Source organism: Solanum stenotomum, chromosome 7 (genome assembly GCF_019186545.1).
Source record: "Solanum stenotomum isolate F172 chromosome 7, ASM1918654v1, whole genome shotgun sequence".
Classification (NCBI taxonomy): Eukaryota; Viridiplantae; Streptophyta; class Magnoliopsida; order Solanales; family Solanaceae; genus Solanum; species Solanum stenotomum.
The window spans coordinates 55,374,797-55,398,369 of record NC_064288.1 but is presented as its reverse complement, the minus strand read 5'-3'; the positions used below and the strand labels follow the sequence as shown (position 1 = coordinate 55,398,369).

At 30.7% G+C, this 23,573-nt stretch overlaps 3 protein-coding genes across 3 annotated transcripts; 2 read left to right on the top strand and 1 right to left on the bottom strand.

Annotated features, from left to right (window-relative positions):
• Positions 1-3,313: 3,313 nt before the first annotated feature.
• Positions 3,314-8,810, bottom strand: LOC125871761 (endoglucanase 8-like). Its single transcript, XM_049552424.1, has 7 exons — positions 8,548-8,810; positions 8,067-8,474; positions 7,057-7,149; positions 6,231-6,392; positions 4,667-4,778; positions 4,391-4,554; positions 3,314-3,841 (listed from the first exon to the last, which is right to left on the bottom strand). The coding sequence occupies exons 1-7, from the start codon at positions 8,749-8,751 to the stop codon at positions 3,515-3,517; spliced, it is 1,470 nt and encodes a 489-aa protein (XP_049408381.1). The 5' UTR covers positions 8,752-8,810; the 3' UTR covers positions 3,314-3,514.
• A 6,123-nt stretch (positions 8,811-14,933) lies between these two features.
• On the top strand, positions 14,934-16,472 carry LOC125871330 (casparian strip membrane protein 1-like). Its single transcript, XM_049551917.1, has 3 exons — positions 14,934-15,327; positions 15,721-15,844; positions 16,003-16,472. The coding sequence occupies exons 1-3, from the start codon at positions 15,020-15,022 to the stop codon at positions 16,216-16,218; spliced, it is 648 nt and encodes a 215-aa protein (XP_049407874.1). The 5' UTR covers positions 14,934-15,019; the 3' UTR covers positions 16,219-16,472.
• Positions 16,473-17,693: 1,221 nt separating this feature from the next.
• LOC125870803 (peptidyl-prolyl cis-trans isomerase CYP18-2) lies at positions 17,694-23,199 on the top strand. The gene is made up of 6 exons (XM_049551325.1): positions 17,694-17,830; positions 17,917-18,012; positions 18,179-18,240; positions 21,612-21,745; positions 22,464-22,548; positions 22,864-23,199. The coding sequence occupies exons 1-6, from the start codon at positions 17,759-17,761 to the stop codon at positions 22,907-22,909; spliced, it is 495 nt and encodes a 164-aa protein (XP_049407282.1). The 5' UTR covers positions 17,694-17,758; the 3' UTR covers positions 22,910-23,199.
• Positions 23,200-23,573: the final 374 nt, after the last annotated feature.

The window sequence follows — 23,573 nt, the reverse complement described above, 5'->3', positions numbered from 1 at the left end:
GCGATTTCTAGTCAATCAACCAAAAAAAATGGCACATTTCTTTATTTGATAAATATTCAATCATACCATCATTATTTTACATGTGCTAGGTCCCACATATTTGGCAATATCCATAAAGGTGTATTCTTTAAGTCTTTTTAAGGGTAGCTTCGAAACATAACAAAATATTTGTATATGTCTTAAACTTTATTTTCAGTCAAAAAATATCACATAAATTGAAAAGAAAGAAAAAAGTATTATATATAGTGTCCATAGAGGAAAAATGAATCTATCAATAGTAGCATATAGTTTTAATTTGGATTTAATTTATATCCATCGATTGTAGCAAAAATATAATATTATGATGATATTTAACATAGTTATTAGTGTAACATGCTATTTTTCATATTACAAATTTCATATGTTATAAGTAATTTCATTAAATGATTTTACGCAATCAATATATAAAGAAGTTTAACTCAGTAGGGGTTGTTTATAGTTGATTTGAAAGTGAGTTAATATAAATATTAAATTCTGCATAAATAATATCTACAGACTACAAATTTGATAGCTAATTAGAAGATAAGTTATTTATACAAAACTTACTTAAAATAATAAATTTCCTCATAATAAAAAAAGTTGTGTGTGTGGGTGGGGGGACCCGGGCTAAAGTTTTTTGTTGGACTGGGAAATTTAGGGTTGAATTGTGGTGGACTCCAAATATAAACTTAGAAGTTAAATGTCGTTATTATCGAGAAAGTTCACATCAAAATCATCGTCTTATTATAATGTAAAACTTTGATTTCTATGGTTAATTTTAGTTGTAGTTTCGTTCACTTTAAATTGTTGTAATTTTCTTTTTTAGAGCTAAACAATAATAATTTTGACTAACATTTTATGATGTATATTTTCATCATATTGATATGTAAAAATTTGGAATTTATAGTACTTTTCGTATAATTTTTGAATGTCTAAATTTTTTGTTTAAAATATTGAATTAATGACGTAATCTAATTTAACTTTAAAAATTAATCAAATTGACTTTCAAAAAGTGTAACATAACAATTAAAAGTGGACAGATGGAGTATTAAATATAGATACCCAATTTTCCAAAATCGTACTGGGATATCTCCGTTTACTTTTACTTATACATTTTAGCATATAAAAAATAATTTCTTTCTTTTATGTTATTTTACTGTTAGCATTGACTACTCATTTCTTAAGTTCATTAAAAGTGATACAAGAAATAATATGAATATCATAAAAAATATGCTCCTAATTTTTTTAAAGAAATATGCAAAATTCATTAAAAATCAGATAAGGAAAAATGAACGGAGAGTATAAGATTTTTGTCTTTGCCTTTTCACCCTCACAATAAATAAAGCCAGTGTTAACTAACGAGGGATAAATATTACTCAAAAGTATAACTATAAAGATATATTTGTTAAAAAGATATAATATAGAGAAATATAACTAATATAGGGCAAATATGATTATTTTACGATAAATATATTACAATTGAACACAACTTGTAATATAACTAGTAAGGAAAATACCAAAATTAGCATGTTATAAAGATTTAACTTAATTTTCATTTAGACCCTTGAGGTTGTAAGAAATGATTACTTATCCCCTTATGGTCTTAAAAATTGTAGATACACCCTTATAACTAGTAATCAAAGTGCCATAAGGTCTTAAAAATGGTAGATACACCCTTATACATCCTTAGTTTTATAAGTATATATATTAGTGTTGACGCCTCTATTGACACAAGTTGAAGAGGCATTATAAAGTTGTGTATGTATTCAATCTTAGTTAGTGACATTATTATAATGTTTTGACACTCTTTAATGAAAATTTTGATTCCGTCATTGAGAATATATATATATATATATATATATATATATATATATATATTATAAGGATGAATTAATTATTCATATATATACACATACCTCAATGAAGAGTAGGAGGGCCCTAAAATCGGGTGCAAAATCAAACATGAAACCAATGTTTTGAATAATAAATTCAATATTTGCTTCACCTCCAATATATACAAATATAGGTGCATTTTTCTTGGTACCACCCCAATGTTCATCATTTAAAATATACCTTTGTTGGAAAGTATTATAACTTTGTGGATTATAGTTAAAATGGTCAAGAATTTGAGTGAAATATTTTGTCTCATAACTAAGTTGAATAGATTGAGCACAAAAGCAAAAAAGAAAAAGTGAAAAAGAGAAAAAAATTTAAATTTGTTTTCATGGTCGAGGGGTAATTATTTATTGTATATGAGGATGGGTAGTATATAAAATCAAGTCTTCTTGTTTTAATAGCTCGCTAGATATGTAAATTTTTTAAAAATAAGGCTAGAGAAGTGAATATTTAAGGAAATTCTGCATCAACATTATCAGCTTTAAATGAAAAAAATAATAACAAGGAATATTATAATTATCAGCCAGTCCATAGAGGATCTGAAATCCCAAGAAAAAATAATTGTTTGGATATTGATTTGGGTCGTTCATATGGACTGATCGACTTGATCTTATTTATTTGAAAGAGAGATAATACCAAAGGAGGTTACCTAGGAAGTTGAGTAACATCTTAAAGAAAACTATTGCACAAAGGTTAAAATGAAAAAAGTAGAAATTTGAGAAATTTTTCTATGATAGTTTTTCTAAGTTCTCTCTTATATATATTCTTCATTAGAAGAGTAAAAGTGTCTTGTTATGAACCAAGTTCAATCCAATATGGTTACTAAGGTCACACAAATAGTTATTGGTTGACAAAAGTTATTGAGCCGAGAACAAGCAAATAGATTAAGGCTAATTTGGGATCTAGGTCGAGGAGTGGGTGCATGTGAAAACCATTCTATCAAAAGGGATAGTGGTCAATGATTTAGGGATTATGCATATTGAAGAAAATGTATGTCCTCTCTTTTTCTAGAGTCTAAGTTTCTCATCCCCATTCTTATCTCTATCCTTGGCTACTTGTTATTTTCATTTCCATTATAATTCAGTAGTTTAGGTATTACAATTACAGTTCTAAAGTTATAATTACATTTCAGTTCTCTTATCAATATAGTAGGGAATTCAGGTCTATTACATTGTAAAGAGAAAAAAAATCTCCTTTTGCTAAACAAAACACACAATAACATTAGAACATCTAACTTTGTGGAATCAAAGTTTTATTTGTAAGTGATTCAAAGTAGATCCAAAGCAAGTTCATCTATTATAAGATCAACAATTTCCACTAAATTTTAAAGTACACATCCATTGTTCATTAGATATCTTTAAGTTATAACCTTTTCTTATTTGGATTTGGACAAAAGATGTTTGTAGGCACATGGATAAGACATTCCTTTTTGTATTACTAATATATATAGTTGGCAATTGTCATAATACAATATATAGTGGAAAAAAACAACATTAGTCCTAGTACATTGTTCATTAGACAACAACACAATAATAGAGAGGGTGGCCTTTGCACACCACTACATTCTCTCTTTACACATGTTATATGAGTAAGTAATCCATCAATTAGGATGGGCTGAAAAGTAAGCCAATAGGCCCACCAATGGTGCATTAACATATGTTGTGGGCTCAGATTCTTGAAATAAGGGCCTCGCGTCTGGGAACGAATCTGTTAAATTTGGCCCCCCAACAACAGCGCCAATTAAGCGATTTGGATTTGGATTGGGTGAAAAAAAGTAGTGCGATCCTTCTTTGCAACCAATACGTGCTGAATGTGCGGCCACAGATGGTACTGAGCTGCCCCTATGGTGAATCCTTAATGGGTAATGTGGACCATACCCTACCATATATGACATTCTTTGAGGATTATCTCCAAGAATATAATCCACCTACAATTCATTACCATTTTTTTAGTCAGTCGCACGATAATTAATGATACCATCAACATTTTAGTCAGGTTATGTTCCAGATATATATGAAAAAAACGATTACTTAGAATATGTTTTCATTAAAAATAAGTAGATTTTTTACTTGTGTTCTATTTTTTATCGAGTAAGTAAACAAGAAAATATTATAAAAGCATTTATATAGACGAGATGAGATGGGGAGTGGGGGTTCGAGGGTGGATAATCAAGGAGTAAGGGTTGAGGGATTGAGTGAGTAGAGAGAAGACAATATATCGAGAATATCACTTATATAACTTGTTTTTCCTACTTTTATTAAATAAGTCAAGATTTTCCTCATTTTTTAACATTTTGAACCAACCGAACATGAAAAAATTGAAAAATATTTTTCTGTACACCAAACACATGCAAAAACTTCATAAAGGTGTATTCTTTTTAAGAGTAATTTCGAGATACCGTAAAGTCTTTTTACATTTCTTAAACTTCGTATACAGTTAAACTATATCAGATAAATTAAGACGAAGAAACTAGTACCTGACGTTTGGCAATGTGTTTGAGGAGGGCAGGGGTGGCTGTCATGGAACCACATGGCACAACATGATTGGCATGACTTAGATAATTAGAATAAGTTAAGAGTAGGAAGGACAAAGATGTCACATGCTGCATGTTACAAACCCCAGGTTTGACAATGAGTCCACCTTCACAGACACACAACAACAACAAAATGACAAACAAAACAAACATTAGAATATAATTTAATTTAATTTACTCAAATGGTTTATTATTAGTTAATAACTATTCCCAATTTACCTGGAGAATATTGAACTTGGGGATGAGAAATTCCAGGTAATATTGAGCAAATGAAAGCATCTGCATTTACTTGAAATGATTTTAGATCTGGTGCTTTTCCCATTAACACCTCCTGTCAAAAATTAAAAAAAAATATTTGAAATGCTAAAACTTCATATTCCAACTAGTTGAGATTAGTAGTATATTTCATGAGATAAGGAGAATCTAAACACCCATGTAACTTGTCAGAGTATTGATTGAGTATGTGAGAGGTTAAGTTTCGCGGACTCTTCACTTTCAACGTCGTTGAGGTTAAGTTTTGCGACACTTCACTTTTAACACATATTCATTAACATTTATGAAAAGTCTGAGGAACATAAGGATAGGGGAAGGGGGGAACTTAGTCAAAATGTTACTAGTAGTGTTTCAATCTATATGACTCGCCTTTTTTCTCAATCAATTCCAAAAATAATTACACTTTTATATATGTACTAACAATTTAACTTTAGAATGTTCATTTTTTTATTCTTACTTGAATGATTTATAATCACACAAACATCTATGATTTATTTTAAACCACAAGTTTTAAAACCCTTTTATATTCTTTCTTAAATATCGTGTCAAGTCAAATTACATCACAGAAACTGAGAAAGGTAGAGACGAAGCTAGCTTATACTATTTATACATAGTTAGGATTACTTTTTATATATATGTAATGAATGTCAAGGCTCTTTCAATAGCAGTGTATTTACTTCTTCAAACTAAAAATTCTAATTTCGTCGCTGACCCGAGAAAATCTTTACTACTACAATGGTATGTCATAATCACACTCGAGAGGTCCACTTTTATTATTATATATATATATATAATATAAAATAAGCAACTGCCTTTTTGCACATGCTTACCACTAGTAAAGTCACTTCTGTTACCCTTTATTACTTCATGAAGGACTATTACCAACCTCACTTTTTTTGTCTCATTTTAATTTTATATCATTTTTTGTCTATACACTTCACATGGAGTACTTCTATATATAGCTTTCACATTCTTTTTTTCATTTTATAGATTTTTAAGTATATATACGTATATATTGGTGCAAATAAGTTAAGTTTGGACACCAAACACATATGGAGCCCATAATAACCTAAACTCTATCATGTGGAATAATTACACTCACACAATTAATGATGATTTTTAAGGGGAAAAAATATCAATGTGCTTAGTTACTTGTTATGATTGAACTTTTCTTTTTCCTAAAAAGGTCTAATTAGTCTTTTCATATGAGCAATTTCGATATTTATTTAGTGAATTTTTTTATTAACGTTTTAAGATGAAGTAGTTCTACGTTAATTTTCAAATAAGAGTGGGCCCACTAAATGGACATTCTGATATGGATAACTATATCTATCTACAGCATGTGATTGGCAGACTGAACAAGTCAAGAATAGATATCACAAGAATATATCTAAGTCATAAATGAGACAAGGACAGATTATTTATGTAATGAGAAAAAAGGAATGCAATTAATTAAGTACTAATAATATCTCCTTATCCATAGTATAATATAATTAATTAAATTACTAACCTTGGAAATGAGAATATTAATACCAGCATGTTTGTTATCCCAACCAAATTCATTAATGGTATCTCCAGCTCTTAAGATAACCTCATTTTTCACTATGTACTCTCTATATTGCCTTCTTCTTGTTGCTTTGTGTAACCATGCTGCACCCCATAGCAATTCATCCTGTACATTCATCTATTTATATTTCAACATTACTAATTTTGACTCGGAATAAGTAGACATGTGCGTCATACATGTATTACGTCACATAGAGCATGTGTTTACTTGCTTAATGTTATACAAATTTAAATATCTACTTGTGCATGCGCAAAATTGAATGATATAGATATCAGCTAAGACCAGTTTAAAGACACGTTTATGTATTATGCGAGATAAACACATGCGCCCTACATGTATCATGTCACACATGACATGTGTGTCTACTTATAGTACTTTATACACAACACATTTAAGTGTCGACTTGTGTATGCGCAAAATTGAATGATATAGATATCAGCTAAGACTAGTTTAAGGATACATTTATGTATTATGCAAGATAAACACATGCACCCTACATGTATCATGTTACACGTGTGTCTACTTATTCTACTTTATACACATTTAAGTGTCGACTTGTGTATGCGCAAAATTGAAGGATATAGATATCAGCTAAAACCAGTTTAAGGACACGTATTATGTGAGATAAACACGTGCTTCCTACATGTATCATGCTATGACGTGTGTGTATACTTGTACATACGTAAAATTAAAGGATATATATATTGAAAGATATAGATATAAGTTAAGACCAATTGAAGGACATGTTTATGTATTATGCGAGAGATACCTGGTAACCATCAAAGTCGCAATAGAAAGGGCAAACAGCAGAGTGTAGGCTGGAGCTGTATGCACCTCTATGCCTATTGGCAAAATCGAAAACCTACAAAACAACCAAAAGACTGATTTTAATACAACGGTCATATTTTTTTATTTTTTTTTAGCTTTTTCTGCTGGATGATAGTGACATTTAGAACTTTACATAATTTGTTAGACAAACTATTTTGTGACTATACATAAAAGCATTCATCAAATTTAAATTTTAACATATATAGATAAAAATGCATGTGTAATCAATCTTCATAATTACCCCTCACAAGTCTTTGTTCACATGCAAAACAAACTTTATATGTCCACACTAGCTAGTGACTAAACGGAACGTTTTGTGTAGACTGTATTAGAAAAAATAATACAATTATAAACTTTATGTATTATTAGTACCAAATTCGATACACTTTTTCAAACGTTAATTATACACGCTAATATTAATATTAAGATATGTATAACTAATACACGAGGGTTGTTTGCTTCAAGTGCCAAATCCTTGGAAGGAGTCAACAAACTTATTTAATGCCAGTTCAACAAGCAGAGAAAAAGACACTAACACAACACTGCCCAAAGCATTTTCCTTTTTAGACTTTACAGAATGAATCAAACAATTGATGGGCCTATCCTGGATTTTCTTAATTATTTAATGAATCAAAACTCTCTTTTTTGACTTTATATATATATACATTTTAATTACACCTAAAATATGGAATACCAAATACATAATTTCATTTATCATCAATTTTATTTCATTTATTAAAAAGGTAAAAAAAGAAAAAGAAAAAGATATGAATGCACCAAAAACATGTTGATTCCTTTATTCACAAACAAGTCAAGTAGTAAAAGATAAAAAAAAGTTTCACTCGAGACAGACTTCTGATCTAAAATGTATTATTCTTTTTTAAATTGATTAACTAAAAAAAGTAAGTCATATAAATTGAGATAGAGAAAATAAAAGATATTGTCCCTTACTTTAACAGCGCGATCAAGTAGTAGATTTGAGTACGAAGAGTCCAGTGATCGGAAAACAATGGAAGCAGCGGCCAATGCAGCAGCGATTTCACCGGCGACGTCGGAACCGGGATGATTTTCATCAATTTTATATACAGTTCTTAAAGTATCCATATCTTCTGGTCTCTCCCAACAACTATGATCTGAAAATGCATCACCTACTTGTACATATATCACTCCTTCCTTCGCCGTCGCTTTTAACAGAAAATCCGTCCCCCATTTCACCGCCTTCACTGCGTTACCCAATTCGTTCCCTATGTTCCTTTTAAAGTCTATTATGCTCCACGATAACAATGTCGTTGTAAACGCCATTGGAAATACAAATTTTACATTATCTCCCGCATCGTAATAACCTCCTGTCAAATCAACCTGCAACGAAATTCAATTAGGTAAAAGCTTAGTAACTATGGAATATTATCGGTAAATTTTGATTATTACTTACTCCGGCGGAGGCACCGTCGTGCAATGCGGAGTCTCTACGCCATTTGATACGTTGATCCGGAGGAAGTTTTCCGGATCGTTGTCCTTCGAAAAATAGGATACTCTTTCGGAGGGCGTCATGATAGTCATGACCCCCTCCGAAAGAGTATTGGAAGGAATTAAGGAGAAGGAAGAGGAAAATGAGGGAGGTATATTTTGGCGCCATTATTTGGTTGTGAACTCAAAGAAGAGAAAAAAAGAGTAGCTAAGCTCACAAGTAGTAGTAAAAAGAGGATTATAAGACTGATTTTATATAAAGAAAAAGTTGTTTTGCTCATTGGATTCCTGGGGTTACACCAGTAGGGTTATGAAACGTGGTGGAATATTATTGGATTTGGTTGAGAAAACGATGAGCTGAATTTTGACCGTTTTGTTGGACCGGGTTTTTTTTCTTTCTATTTTTGATGGACCGGGTTAAATTTTGCTTTTTTGCTTTTTAAGATCTATGAGCGAGATTAACGGAGGGGAAAGAAGGATTTAATCATAATTTGTGTGCGCTAAGCTATAATTTGTCTTGTCTTAGTGTCGGCGTGTCATAGATTTAGCAAGCAGAATTTTTTTTATGAATTGTGAAAATTATTATAATAGTCAAATAATATACCTAAAGAGTACTTTAAAAATTTAAGAAATTTTTTTAAAGTTTATTCGTATCTCTCTACGTCTTCAAACATAAAGGAAACCAATAGTTACAAAACTTCTTAATTGAGTATAATTTACTCTTTCTATAATTTTCTTTTTAATTTATGTATAAGTCATTTCTATATTTATAGTTATCCCTCTAAATTGCTTTCAATTTATAGATTTTCATATGTGATATATCTTAGTTCCCCGTATTGTAGTTGGGCGAATGCTCTTTTTTTTCCGAACTATTTCTAATGGCTACTTATGATCCATCTTAAACGTTGTGTTGCTTGGCCCTTTCATTTGTATTTTAATTACACTTATAATAGTTATTGCTTCTCTTGTCTCAATTTATATGACTTAATTTTTTTTTAATCAGTTTGAAACAGAATGATACATTTCAATATTAAGTAATAATTTAATTTTAAAATGTCTATTTTACACTTAATGAAACGATTTATAGCTATTGAAAATTCTATTATTCATTTTAAAACATAAGTTTTAAAAGTCTTTTTTTAACATCATGTCAAGTCAAGTCAAATTAACTCACATAAAATGTATCAGACTATCCTTTGTTTAAGGTGACTCGATCTCATCAATACACATGATACCAATTTTAATCTTATACTCCCTCTGTCTATAATTACTTGTCCGCTTTTGAATTGACACACCTATTAAAAAAAATAATGATTGACATAATAAGTTTACCATTTTACCCCTATTAATTATGAAGTAGATGAATTAAAAAGTTAAAAGTTTCAAGAATTTCTATATTTTTCAAAGTGATTAATTGAGGGTATAATAGGCCAAAAAAAATGGGCCTTTCTTGATTTGATAAAATAGACAAGTAGTAATTAGAAACAACTTAAAAAGAAAAAGTTGACAAGTAATTAGGATCGGAGAGAGTAATAAACGTGTTAGATATGAAACTTTTTTATTAGTTAATAAAGTAGTAACCTTATAATTTAATTACTACTCACTTGCATAATTTAACCAAAAAACGGTGTGGAGTTGTGACAAAAATGAATGGGGTGACTCACCGTCAGTTGATGGGGAACACGTGGAACTTCTGAAATGGGTCCCACTTAAGTCTCAACTGTTTTGACTGAAATAATTTTCGCCGTTGATTTAGTGGAATATTTGATTTTCGCTATCATTTGCGTGAGGCATAGCTAAGGAGTATTCATGTGGCGGTGGTAAAACAATTAAATTAAATATATCTTTCTAAAGGTGGTTGGTTACTCCTTTATTTTTTATTTATTTTTGGCTTCAAGTAGGTGTTTGTCTGAAAATTAAATAATTCACTTTATTTAAAATGAATATATCACTAAGAATTGTATCGAAGTAATAAGTATTTCTTCATACTTAATCAAAGATTTTAGGTTCGAGTCTCATTGAGTACATAGTCATTTTTATTATGGAGTGCTTTACCTGTTTACCCTCCAATATGGAACTTTTCGACATGAATTCGGGTTCCAATGTAAATATCAGACACCATATAAAAAATCATAATAGATAGTCACATAATGCAGAGGCGTAGTAGCTACATAGATCGACGGTGATCAATTGAACACCCTTGGTCACAAAATTATATTTGTATATATATGTCAAAAACTATGTTTTAGAGACCGTCAAAATTTTTAAAATTCCAAATTTCGTTACTGACATAATGTCATAGATTAAATCTTATATATACGAGCTACTACATGCTTTATTTGAAAATTTTAGAGTTGAAATTGAAGATAAAGTTACGTTTGGTTATAACCTTTATAAACAATTTCAAATTATAAAAGAAATTGTTAGACGAAGCATCGGAATTTCAAATAAAGTGAAAAAATTGGGAGTGAGACAAGCATTAGAAAAGATAGCATGAATATAGGCGTATTAAACGCTTTTGACACCAAAATGAATGTTGAAAGAAACGTGTGTAGTGATTTTTATGGACACATTTAACAAGTGATTAGGACTAAGAAACAACAAATATAGAAATTAGAAGAGGTAGGGTATCAGACACCGTATGGAATTAGACATCGAATGAAAAATTGGAAAAAAAAAAACGAATATGATTTATATCTCCGGGTTTACTACATATAATATATCATACTGATAGATAGTCACATGCAGAGGCATAGTAGCTACACAGATCGAAGGGTGGTCAATTGAACACTCTTCGTCACAAAATTATATTGGTAGGTAAAAAAACTATGTTATAGAGACTGTATCAAATTTTTGAACATTCCAAATTTCGTCACTGATATAATGTCATAGATTAGATCTAATATATACTAGCTTCTATATATTATTATATTACATATATCTTTTCACTCTATTAAAAATTTTGAAGTTGAAATTGAATATAAAGTTATGTTTGGTTATAGCTTTTACAAACAATTTCAAGTTGTAATAGAAATTATTATGACAAAGCGTCTGATTTTCAAATAAAGTGAAAAAAATTGTAAGTGAGACAAACATTAGAAAAGGAAAGTTAGGGAGATAGCATGAATATAGGCGTATATAACGCTTTTGACACCAAAATGAAAGTTGAAAAAAAAGTATGTTGTGATTTATGTGAACACATTTATCAAGTGTGATTAGGACTAAAAATCAACATAGAAAGAAGGGGTACGTAGGGTCTCGAGCCGCTAAATTTATGGGAATTATCCTTCTAATTAGCATTCAACATGCAATGTAGACCAACAAATACCTACTACCTAACTTTATTTGACTAAAGTTCACCATGAGAATAATTTTTGAAATCTCATAATTAATCATAATCATGTTAATTACAAGTTTAAGCATAATGATTTTGTGGTTTGATCATAATCATGTTAGTTACTAGTTTAAGCATAATGATTTTGTGGTTTGAGAAATTGCATATACCTCCTCCTATTTACATTTTTAGGTAACAAAACTTGATTCAAGTGACTAAACTTTTTAATGTTCCTATATTGTTTTTTTTATAGTGGGATGAAATTTACGTAAATATGGTATATTAAGAAAATATTTACCATTTATAATAACATTTTTTTTTTCCACTTAGACATGTAATATAGCTTTAATACATCTTACTGAGAATAATTTATAAAACACATATAATACAATTTTTATTGATGAATAATTCATTTATCACATATTTTAATATACTTACAATACATTGTGTCAATTTCTTACCAACGAGCATAATATATTTTAAAAATATTTATAATACATCTATATTGCATGCATAATTACTTTTAATACATACTAAAAAAATTTCATAGTATTGTTATATATTGCTATAAATAGTAATAAATTAAAAATATTGCTAAACTCAATAATTATTTATTAAAAAAATACTCACACAAGTAATTTTTCCATATTTTTGCAAGTATACAAGGGTCTGTCTTACAGCTATACCAGACCATAAACAAATGGATTGCAAATTATTTTAATTTGGGCCAAGTATACAAATGTACTCTGGGCCTAAACATTTGAGAGCTAGTCAAAGAAATTCAATTGACATTTAATAGTCAAATATATTTATTTATTATATATGTATTATACACTTTATATATACATTTTTATACGATATATATACATAATGCCTATTAAATACATTTTTATCAATAAATTTAATATATGCACTTTATATTCACTTTTCATACCATATATCTACATATGATATACAAGTTCATCGGTAATTTTTTTCCTACATATTTTATATTCACTATTTCATAACAATATACATATTATTTACATTCTTACCAGTACATTTTTCATACACTATTAACTACCTTCACCTTACCATTACTAATTAACACCATACATTCTTCGGCCATTACTATCAACTATTAACATCAACCAACTCCATCATAACAATTACTATTATCCGTCGCTATTACTAGTCACTGGCATCACATATCACCATCAGCTCCACTACAAACCAGATCTACTGTCATTAGCAAACATAAATATTTCATGTTTTAATAAATTTATATTTTTTTTCTAATCTTGAATGATTTTTTATAATTGAAATTGTATATTTATTATGTTTAAAGTTTGGGCTTGAGACTTTCATGTTGGAGGTCTCAAGTTCGAAACCCCTTGCTAGTGAAAGCAAGGAGTTTGCCTTTTGGATCGAGTTCATTGCACCAGGCTTGCATAGTGCGGGTTACCTCTCTTGTGTGGTTTGCGAGCTATTGCATAGGAGCGATGGTTTTATCTTGTGCGCACCCAAAGGGTAGCGGCTGCGGGTTTCCCTTGTCATAATTTTTTTTTTATATATGCATATTTAGACGTTGAAAAACAAGCAATCTTGATTTCAGATCTAGAGACAATATCTTAATCATTCTGACTTTAAAAATCCCCAGGACTTCGATCTAGTGGTACTTAGTAGAGCTCAATACGTGATGTATAGATTATGCATTAAACACTTGGTTTAAAAGCTTTAGGATTTTAGATTAGCGGTAAGAGAAATAAAATTAAACATTCATTGATCAATTGTTGGTCATGTCTTTAAAAAATAGTCAATAGCATGAAAATTTTGAATTTCAAGTGAAATTTCATGGTAAAATCCTCGAGTTTCACATGTTAAATTCGAAACTCTTTATGATAACAACTATTTTTTAATTAACATGATTGAAATTAGTTATTTGTGAATTTTACTCAAATAAGAATGCAACACATAATGTGTTGATATTATACACTAAAAGTCTAGTATCTAGTTATGAATCGGACTTCAGAAATTTCTCGATTATAAAAAAAGTCCGATTAAGAAAAAATTGAATTGATGGATTTAATGAAGCTCAAATATCTCAATAATCCAACTTCCATTAGTTTATTATAAGAAGCACCTTTTAGTTTGGACTAATGATTTCAACTAATTTGCTTAATGGATTAGGGGAAAAGTTCGTTGTTTAGTTGTCAACTCATGGGAATAAATTAAATTAATCTCGACTTGACTAATCCATGCAAAAATAATATTCTTAAACATTATTTGAAAAATATGTTTTCTATTTAATTGATTGTAACAAAGGTAGTCAAAGGACTATAATAATAAGATTAGGTAATATGATATGATTTTCCAATTAATTTCTAACTCGGTCCACCAATCATTCTTGTTCTATCTGCCCCATTGATCACCTTTTTTGCTTTCTAATTTAAAAGTTGATTTACTACTAATAAACTACCATGCTAACTAATTAAACAACCACTCTTTTGCTCCTTTTAAGCTATGAATTATTTTTTAAAGTTCCATTATCAAAATCCGAGATACATAATAGCAGTGGTGAAGTTAGAATTTTCATTAACGAATTCAAAAAATGAAAAAATAAACACATGTAGAAGTCGAAGAGAGTTCAATATCTACTATATCTACATAATTTTTTTAAATTTTAACCATGTATTAAAATATGTAATTTTTCGTCGAAAGGGGTTCAAATGAGACCCCCGAGACCCTTATTAGCTCCGCCCCACCTGCTTAATAGAATTACACAACCACCCTCCTTTTTGATAGAATTGAACAACCACTATTCTCTCTCTTTTTGGCTAAATAAAGCTAAATCTTACTAAAATAAAAAGTTGAATTGATTTTTAAAATTCCACTATCAAATTCTAGATATAGTATACTTAAAAGAATTAAACAACTAACCTCCTTGCTAGCTCCATTAGCCTAAAAATGACAATTATTTTCCTAATAATTTACTTGATTTAAGCACTATATAAGGTCCATTCCACTTAATCATTCTCATCACAAACAAGCAAAATATATCATAGGCATTAAGCAATCAATTGAAAACAAAATCACCCCCACAAATTAATTTTCTTAGATCAAAATGGATAAAAGTGAGTCAACCAAAATTGAAATGGGAGAGAGTAGCAAATTAGAAAGAAAATTAGGAAAAGCTCCACTTTTAGGATCACCATCTCATGCTATTTCATCAGGTGTTCCTATAGTTGCAAATAATAAAAGAGTTGGTAATTACAAGAAAGGAATTTCTATTTTTGATCTAATCTTGAGAATTGCATCTGTTGCTACTTCTATTGGTGCTGCTGTTGGCATGGCAACTGCTGGAGAAACTCTTCCTTTCTTCACTCAATTCTTTCAATTCGAAGCTGGTTATGACGATCTTCCTACTTTTACGTAAGTAACTTGTCTGTCTTATTTTCATGATTACAATTTCCACATCTTAGTGAAGCTAACGTGTAAATATCATTCAGGTGACGTGATAATGTAAAGTGATGTACATAATTCACTACTAGACTACAAAGAATTAGTGACCAAACAAATTTTCGTAGCTAAACAATAAAAATCTCATGCTAATCTCATTTAGCTACAGATTAATGACGGATTATAAGAAAATTCAATTAGCTAAGAGCTATTTAGCTTCTAATTAATTAACTAGGGATTATCGATAAATTTCACAGTTAATTTTATTCTTTTCAGTAGACATAACTTAAACTTGTGTATATATGATACAAATATCATATATGACTTTATTAATGTAATGGTTAATTTGTTGTACATATTTTGTAGGTTCTTTGTGATAGCCATGTCAATAGTGGTTGCCTACCTAGTCCTCTCCATACCATTCTCTATAGTGTGCATTGCACGCTCTCATGTCGTTGCTCCAAGACTGCTCCTCATTATTTTTGACACGGTAAGACATTATTACTATCAAAATACTCCTTCACTTTTACTTTATCTGACACTATCTTTTAAAATGACGTACTTTTGACACTGTATGAACCACTAACACAATATCATTATATATATAAACATCATTTTTTTTAATTAATGTTGTGCACATTTTTTTAGGTCATTATCACATTGACAACATCAGCAGCAGGGGCATCAACAGCCATAGTATACTTAGCACACAATGGTAACCAAGATGCTAATTGGCTTGCATTTTGTAACCAATTTGGTGATTTTTGCCAAACAACTAGTGGAGCTGTTGTGGCTGCTTTTATCACAATTGTGCTTTTGCTTATCTTGATTGTGTTGTCTGCTATTGCTCTTAAGAGACATTAATTGACCAAAAAAAATTAAATTGTAATTTGTATTTCCTTCTTGTTACTTTTGTAATTGTACTTTTGTGTAAGTGTTAATTTATTATGATGTTTTTATTTTGGATGAGGGGGGAGTGTGTTTGTAATGTTGTGTTGGTGTTTGTAACTTTTCACTAAACAGGGAGAGGTAAAAAAAATGTAACATTACAATTGGTGAATTGTGAGAATTAATATTCTGATTTGTAATTTTCTTGTACTTTTTTCTACCTATATTATACACTAAGCTATGTGATATTTCATTTTTATGATGTCTATGTGACTTGTAGCAAACACCTATTACTACACAAATTCTCTTGATATATAATTTGTGATTTTGAAAACCATTCTATTATTGTTTGATTATGCATTAGAATGATTTTTGTTTAGTTTTTGAATTGAGTTTTTCAAATTTGTTGGTTTTGATTAGTTTTTAAGTGAGTCATAAAATTTTAATTATTTTTCAAGTAAAACGCACGCTGAAACACTATCTTTCAAATGGTAAATATTATTGTCGACCTTTCACAACCTTGAAGTATTTCATCTTCGTGATCAAAGAGAGTATAGCTTGAATATGTATACTTGAACTTTCTTGGAATGTGAAAAGTACATTTGTGAGCCTCAAATCTTCATTAAAAGTTCTCTTCAAACCTCCAAAGTAGCGACTTGATGAAAAACATTCTTGAACATCTTCACTAGGCTGGACATGCTTGCATCACTTTCACCCTTGCCATTATCGATCAAATCTTATAGAATCCCACTTAAGATAAAGACAATAATATTTAAAACAATGAATATGTTATTCAATTACCAAATGTGAATAAGATTGTTGTATATCATGTTTATGAGGCAGTGAATCAAAATATATCAAAAGATGCTAAAAGTTCTATCATAAAATTTATATAAAATCGAGAATAAATAATCTACATGACTTTGATTTAGTGGTGAGATGACTTTGATTTAGTGGTGAGAGAGCACTGCATGGTGTATAGATTAGATACATATTATAATATTAAACTCTCTCCCCTACACAAAAATATGATATATGAAGTGAAAATAGTAAAAACGTAAGCCTATATTTATCAAGTTTTGAACCTCGCAACACTTGTCTTTGAGAAGTAGAAAAATAAAAAAAACAAAAAAACTTACTTTATGATGTATGAATCAATCAAATTTGACATAAATTGACAACTAATTAATGAAAACTGAATTGAAATTAAAAAGTAGAATTGTGAGAAAAATTGATTTTTAAAGTTTTTAATTTATTTATAAAAAAAATTAATAAGAAGATAAATACATTATTTTTTAATTTAATAAAAGGAAAAAAAAATCTTTTTAACTCACTCAACCCCGCCGATATCAAATTTAAAAGATTGTTTAAATTCTTAAAAAAAATTAAATTTATATATAAATTATAAAATCATATATTACTAATAATACAATATTTTACTTCATATATTTGGGGCTAAAGACAAGGGTTTCACCATTATTTGAAATTTGTTCACTGAAGAGAGAGTGTAGCAGAGATGTGGCCGAGTGCGGAAGGAGGACCACCGGAGGTCACTCTAGAAACTTCCATGGGTTCTCTTACACTTGAGGTACTCTATTCTTCTTCCTTTTTGTTGATTTTGAAGTTGTGTTTTTGCATAATGATGATAAAGTTGAAATTTTGCAATTTGTTTAGATGTATTACAAACAAGCACCAAGAACTTGCCGGAATTTCATAGAGCTTGCTCGAAGAGGCTACTATGATAATGTCAAGTTTCACAGAATCATTAAGGTTTTGCTTTTTTTCTCATTTTAGGGTTCATTTGGTTCGGAAACAAGTTATTCCAGGATTAGTTATCCCTCGTACCAAATGAGCCTTTAGATTGTTGTGCGTTTGGATCTTTATTTATATTGTTTTATCATTTTCATTTATGGGTTTATTTTCTATTTGGGTATAGGATTTTATTGTGCAAGGTGGAGATCCAACTGGTACCGGAAGAGGCGGAGAATCTATCTATGGGTATGTAGATGTTGTAAATAGTGTGTTATATGTGTATGTATTTACTTCAAATTGCATTTGATATCCTATGTGAGATAGAAGAAGGTAGGCTAAGTAGGGCATTATAGCTAATTCAATTCTTGTTGGAGAGTAGATAGTAAAGCTAGTTCTTGTTGGAGAACAAGTTAGATGGAAATCAATCTAGTTAGTTTTGGGGATCAAACATTTTTGTTTCCTACAAAATAGGAGCCTCTCTTTACTCCAAATAAAAGATGCTAAGAAGTAATGCAAGTCTATCTTTAATAGCTTTACTCTACCTCTCTTGTTTCACTTGTACTTTCTACTACTTCTTCAGTTTCAATTTGTTTGTCTTACTTTCCTTTTTTGTCTGTTTCCAAAAGAATGTCTCTTTCATGTTTTGACAACCTTTTAATCCCAACTTGCTTTTGTTCATGTTATCAATCCAAGAATTATAATTAAAACTACTGAACATGAACTTTATTGCTCTTGTGAGGCAGCATGCCATATCTATGGTATTCATGTGATGGAAAACACTGCTGCCTATTGCCATCTATCAAATATCTCAAAAAGATTGAATGAGCATGCGTGGAGTTTTATGGTATAGAGAGTGTTACCATAATAAAATATTAAAATGCAATAACTTATATTCACATCAATGTTGATAAATAGCTTTATTTTGCATAAATATATCTTTAGAATCTACTTAATTCATACATTTCTAAATTGTTGACATTCAAAAACTTACAAGCCAATTTATTTTTTAATAAATGGTACAACACAACACAAGGATGGTGTTAAAAATTAACAATAGTGTGCAAAGCTCCGATCTTTTCTACATGATATCTACATCATATATAAAGGTCATGTTGTACCAAAAAAGCTAGCAAAGAAATACATTTGTGTTTAAGGCTATGTATCTTTCCAGGTTTACCTTTGAAAATTCTATTGTTTCTTTCGGTCCAAATGGTTCACCAAATGACCATGGGAATATTGCCCCAAAGCCGATGTGTCTTCTATTGAGACTATCTCTTCTACAACTATGTAAGAAATCCAGTATGGCTACGGAGTTATTATTATAGGAGATGTACATAATGGCAAACAACATGCTCCAAATATGATAAATTATCTTATCAACTATCTTAGGGTTCTCTTTATAAAAGGAACAGCCGTTACATAATTGCATTTCTCCTCTATGAGACTTTGATTAAGTGAGGCATTGCTTCCTTAGTCATAAGCCAAGTAAAACAAGAAGCCTTAAAGGGTGCTTAGTTGTGACTTGTGTCAAATCTTCCCCCAAGACCAAAGATCAATGTCGGAAAAAGTCAATGACATGTTACAGACAACTTAGAAGATTCCACCTGAATGGAACCTTCATATAATAAAGCATCCCTGTGTTTATTTGGGAGGATTGTGCTTTGGGACTGTAACATAGAACCAAATCTTGCAATTTCCCAATTCCTTTTTAAGAACAGATTTCATCATTGAGCATCAGAAAAATCGGCTATAGCAGCATTATGAAGTGCAGAAATGTTGTCAAAGGGAGGAGATGTGGGGTGAATTTGCAGGAAGCAGGGGGCTTGGGAAGATCAATGAGTAATGATCTACACAGTCATATATATCTTTTCCTGGAAGTTTATTAGCAAGTTTTAGTCCTCTAGAAAATTCACAGGGATTTGTTGTGGACATGTTTAGATATCTTAGAGGAACAATTCGGATATGAGTTTGTCTTATTAATTAATCCAACTCACCGCTAATTGGTTACGTAGAGGAATTTTTTTTGTTCGATCCACATGAAGCTTGATCTCAGATAAGGCTATTTATTCACGTATGGCGGCAAAACCATATCATGGCATTTATCAAATAAAAAATGGTTATTAATTATTTAAATCATACATAAATAATAGACCAAAACACATTTCACCAAAACACATTTTGCCTTTTGGGTCGAGCTCGTCGCACCAGGCTTGCCTAGTGCGGGTTACCTCTCCTATGTGGTTTGCGAGCTATTGCATAGGAGCGGGGGTTTTACCCTGTGCGCACCCAAAGGGCAGCGGCTGCGGGTTTCCCTTGTCATAAAAAAAAAAAACACATTTCACCAAAACAATTTCACTCATTGTATTCAAAAGATCTGGTGAATAGTTGTTCAACAAGTTTGTTTAAGTGATAATGTAATAAGTTCACTGGGGCATTGGCAACCTCAACATTTGATAAGCCAATAAATACAAGATTGCAATGTGTCGTCTCCAAAACAATATATGTTTTCATCAACGGGATCAGATTACATGTTGTACTCTCTTTTCCTTGATCAAGGTTTTTGTACCAATGGATTTTCCCTAACCAGGACGTCATGCAAAGGATAATACCACTAAGCCATAACTTCTTTCTCTTAGGGGTCGTTTGGTACGGTGCATAAAAATAATGTGGAATATGGCGTATTAGTAACGCTGGGATTATTCTTATATGCACTGTTTGGTTTGGTGTATTAAAATAACATGCATAACATAATTTCTAAAAAATATTTGTTTACAAAAATACCCTCCACAAATATGGTGGAAAGGATGTAGAAAAGGTTTTTGAGAGACAATTGTGTCTTTAATCATGCTAATGCATATATTAAAACCCCCTTGCATTGCTAATATCATATCATGTATTAGTTGTATATGACATAATATCAAATAAAGTGTATAACTAATGCTTGCAATAGCTATACGAAGGTTGTAGAAGTGTACCAAACAAGGTATTAATAATACACAAAACTAATGCATCCTACCAAACGACCCTTAAAAGTGTTATTATTTCAGCAGTTGCACTAACAACCTGGATTATCTTATATATTTTATAAATCGATGTTACTATATATGAATTATCAATTGTGGAAAGTAGCTATAGAATTATGTATTTTTCTTAAAATTTAGAAAAGAAGGATAAAAGGAGAGACAAGATGAAACTGAATGGGTAATCTCTCGTGAGTAGAGTTTGTGCTCGAAGTAGCATGCCAAATACATAGTTATATTACTGCTGGCATACATCTATTAAAGGTATATTAAAACCGTTTCTATTGTCAAATAAATGTAAATAAAGGGCTAACTATCTGTTCAAGGTTGCTGCAAACAAACGTAATATTTTCGACCACATGCTTAAGCTCTTGTTGTTCTGCATCTAGTTTATTATCTCCAGTGGCTTCGAAGAAGATACATCATTAACAAGGGACTGATGGTGAAGATTTAATTGGGGCATCTGATAGTTGTGTCATTTACTGTTATTGATTATCATTTATAGTCATACATAAACTTGTCTGTCTGACATAGTGAAGATGAAGATCATCTTTTGCATACTTGGCCTTTTAGTGACTTCTTAAGTTAACCTTGCAGCCAGAAGTTTGAAGACGAGATAAACCCACAGCTAAAGCATACAGGAGCAGGTATCATATCCATGGCTAATGCTGGACCAAATACAAATGGAAGTCAATTCTTCATCACCTTGGCACCTGCACAGTCACTTGATGGTAAGTATACATATCCAGGTTGTTTTCCATCAATTTGTATGAATAGGCTTTTTGATGTTGAATCAGTTGGCTGTAGTGCATGTGCTGATCTATTTTCGGTACCTTGCTCCGTTAACACTATTTTTCTGTTTGTATATCAAATAGTAAAACATAATTTCTAATGGAACTAGAAGTGGTGATAAAAAGGTGTTCCAAAAATTCAGATGAATCCCCTTGTCAATATGATTGAGCTTAAGTTCATGGATGACTATCCATGTATGGGTGGAGGATAGTCATGGTTGTCTATCCATGTATGTGAGGAGCTTAAGTTCATGGATGACTTCCATGATGAGATGCTGGCTCTCTTTTGGCTTCTATTGAGGATGATGAATTCATACCAAACCAAGTTGGGGGAAGAAATCTTCTCTCCTTTCCTAGATTGTCTTAAAATTCATGAGCTACCATGTCAAGGCTGCCTTAAAATATTTGGTACATGATTCCAAGATCAATTCTTGTGACGGCATTCTCATTTTTACAATGATAGAAAATATATTTTAAGACCTTGGTTATACTGAATTTAATACTCTTGCCCCAGCTCTGTTGATGTGTCTCTCTAGTCTGCAATTAGCATAAGCATGACTAGAACAGTTGTGATCTCTTCTTTATTTGTAGTTTTTTCTTACAGTGCACTGTTGTAACACACTATTAGCTGATGAGTTTCCGTTCAATGTGATGTTAGGGAAACATACTATTTTTGGAAGAGTTTGTCGGGGAATGGAAATTGTCAAGAGACTTGGCAGTGTACAGACTGATAATACTGACAGGTAATGTGCTTCCTTATAATATTTGTGTTTACATTAGAATGAGAACAAATGTCATGCTCTAGCATTGCAAAAAATATTATGTGTACAGAAAACATCAATAATCAAGGTCGTCTTTGTTTGGAGAATGAAATTTGTAGAAAGACTAGATAATTTATTACTTTGTATGTAAATGTTCTTGTCAACTTGTCCTTCTCTGTTATATGTTTGAATGCAGAAAAAACTCATTCATGCATTTAACGTTTGTTAGTCCTATTTTTAAAATCGTACTATTGAGTATGAAAGCTCTAATCCCAGTTCCATTTGATATCAATGCAGACCAATCCATGATGTGAGGATATTGAGGACTACTGTCAAGGATTGATCTTCTGCATCTTTAAAAAAAATGTTATACTAGCTAGAGCATAACAATTGTTTTAATTTTTGTCATCACAACCAAGATCCATTCTATCATCTGCTTTCTAAGTGAGAAAAAACTAATTTAGGTCTGTATGTGGGAACGTGGATACAAATTTTGTGCTACCAAAATGATACTAATATGCTATTTTGTGTGGGGCTTAGTTTTGTGAGGCTTATGCCCCGAACGTACGGCTGTACGTCCTAAGCACATGTAATGCTTAATGTTCTGACATTTTAGACCTTGCCATGACTGAAGTTTTTTTTTTCTTTTTTCTTTAATGATGTGTGTGTGTTTTGGGATCTTGAAACATGAATTCGTGATTATATAACATAACAACATGTAATGCTTAATACTTTGACTCATAAATGATGCTCATAGTTTTTCTAGGGAAGACATTGCCTTTTGGAGTTAATGGATCATGAAACAGTAATTTAGGGTTATCTAAATTTTTTGTGTAATATCTATAAATTTTTCGTAACATGTGTGACCGATTCTATTTGAGCTCAAAGTTTGTGCGACCTAATAAATGACGCTCTTAGTTTTGTAGAGAAATGCATGCCTTTTATTTTTGGAGATAGAGTCTCGAAAAAAGAAATTTATGGAACACTCCGTAGGGAGTTAGGGAACA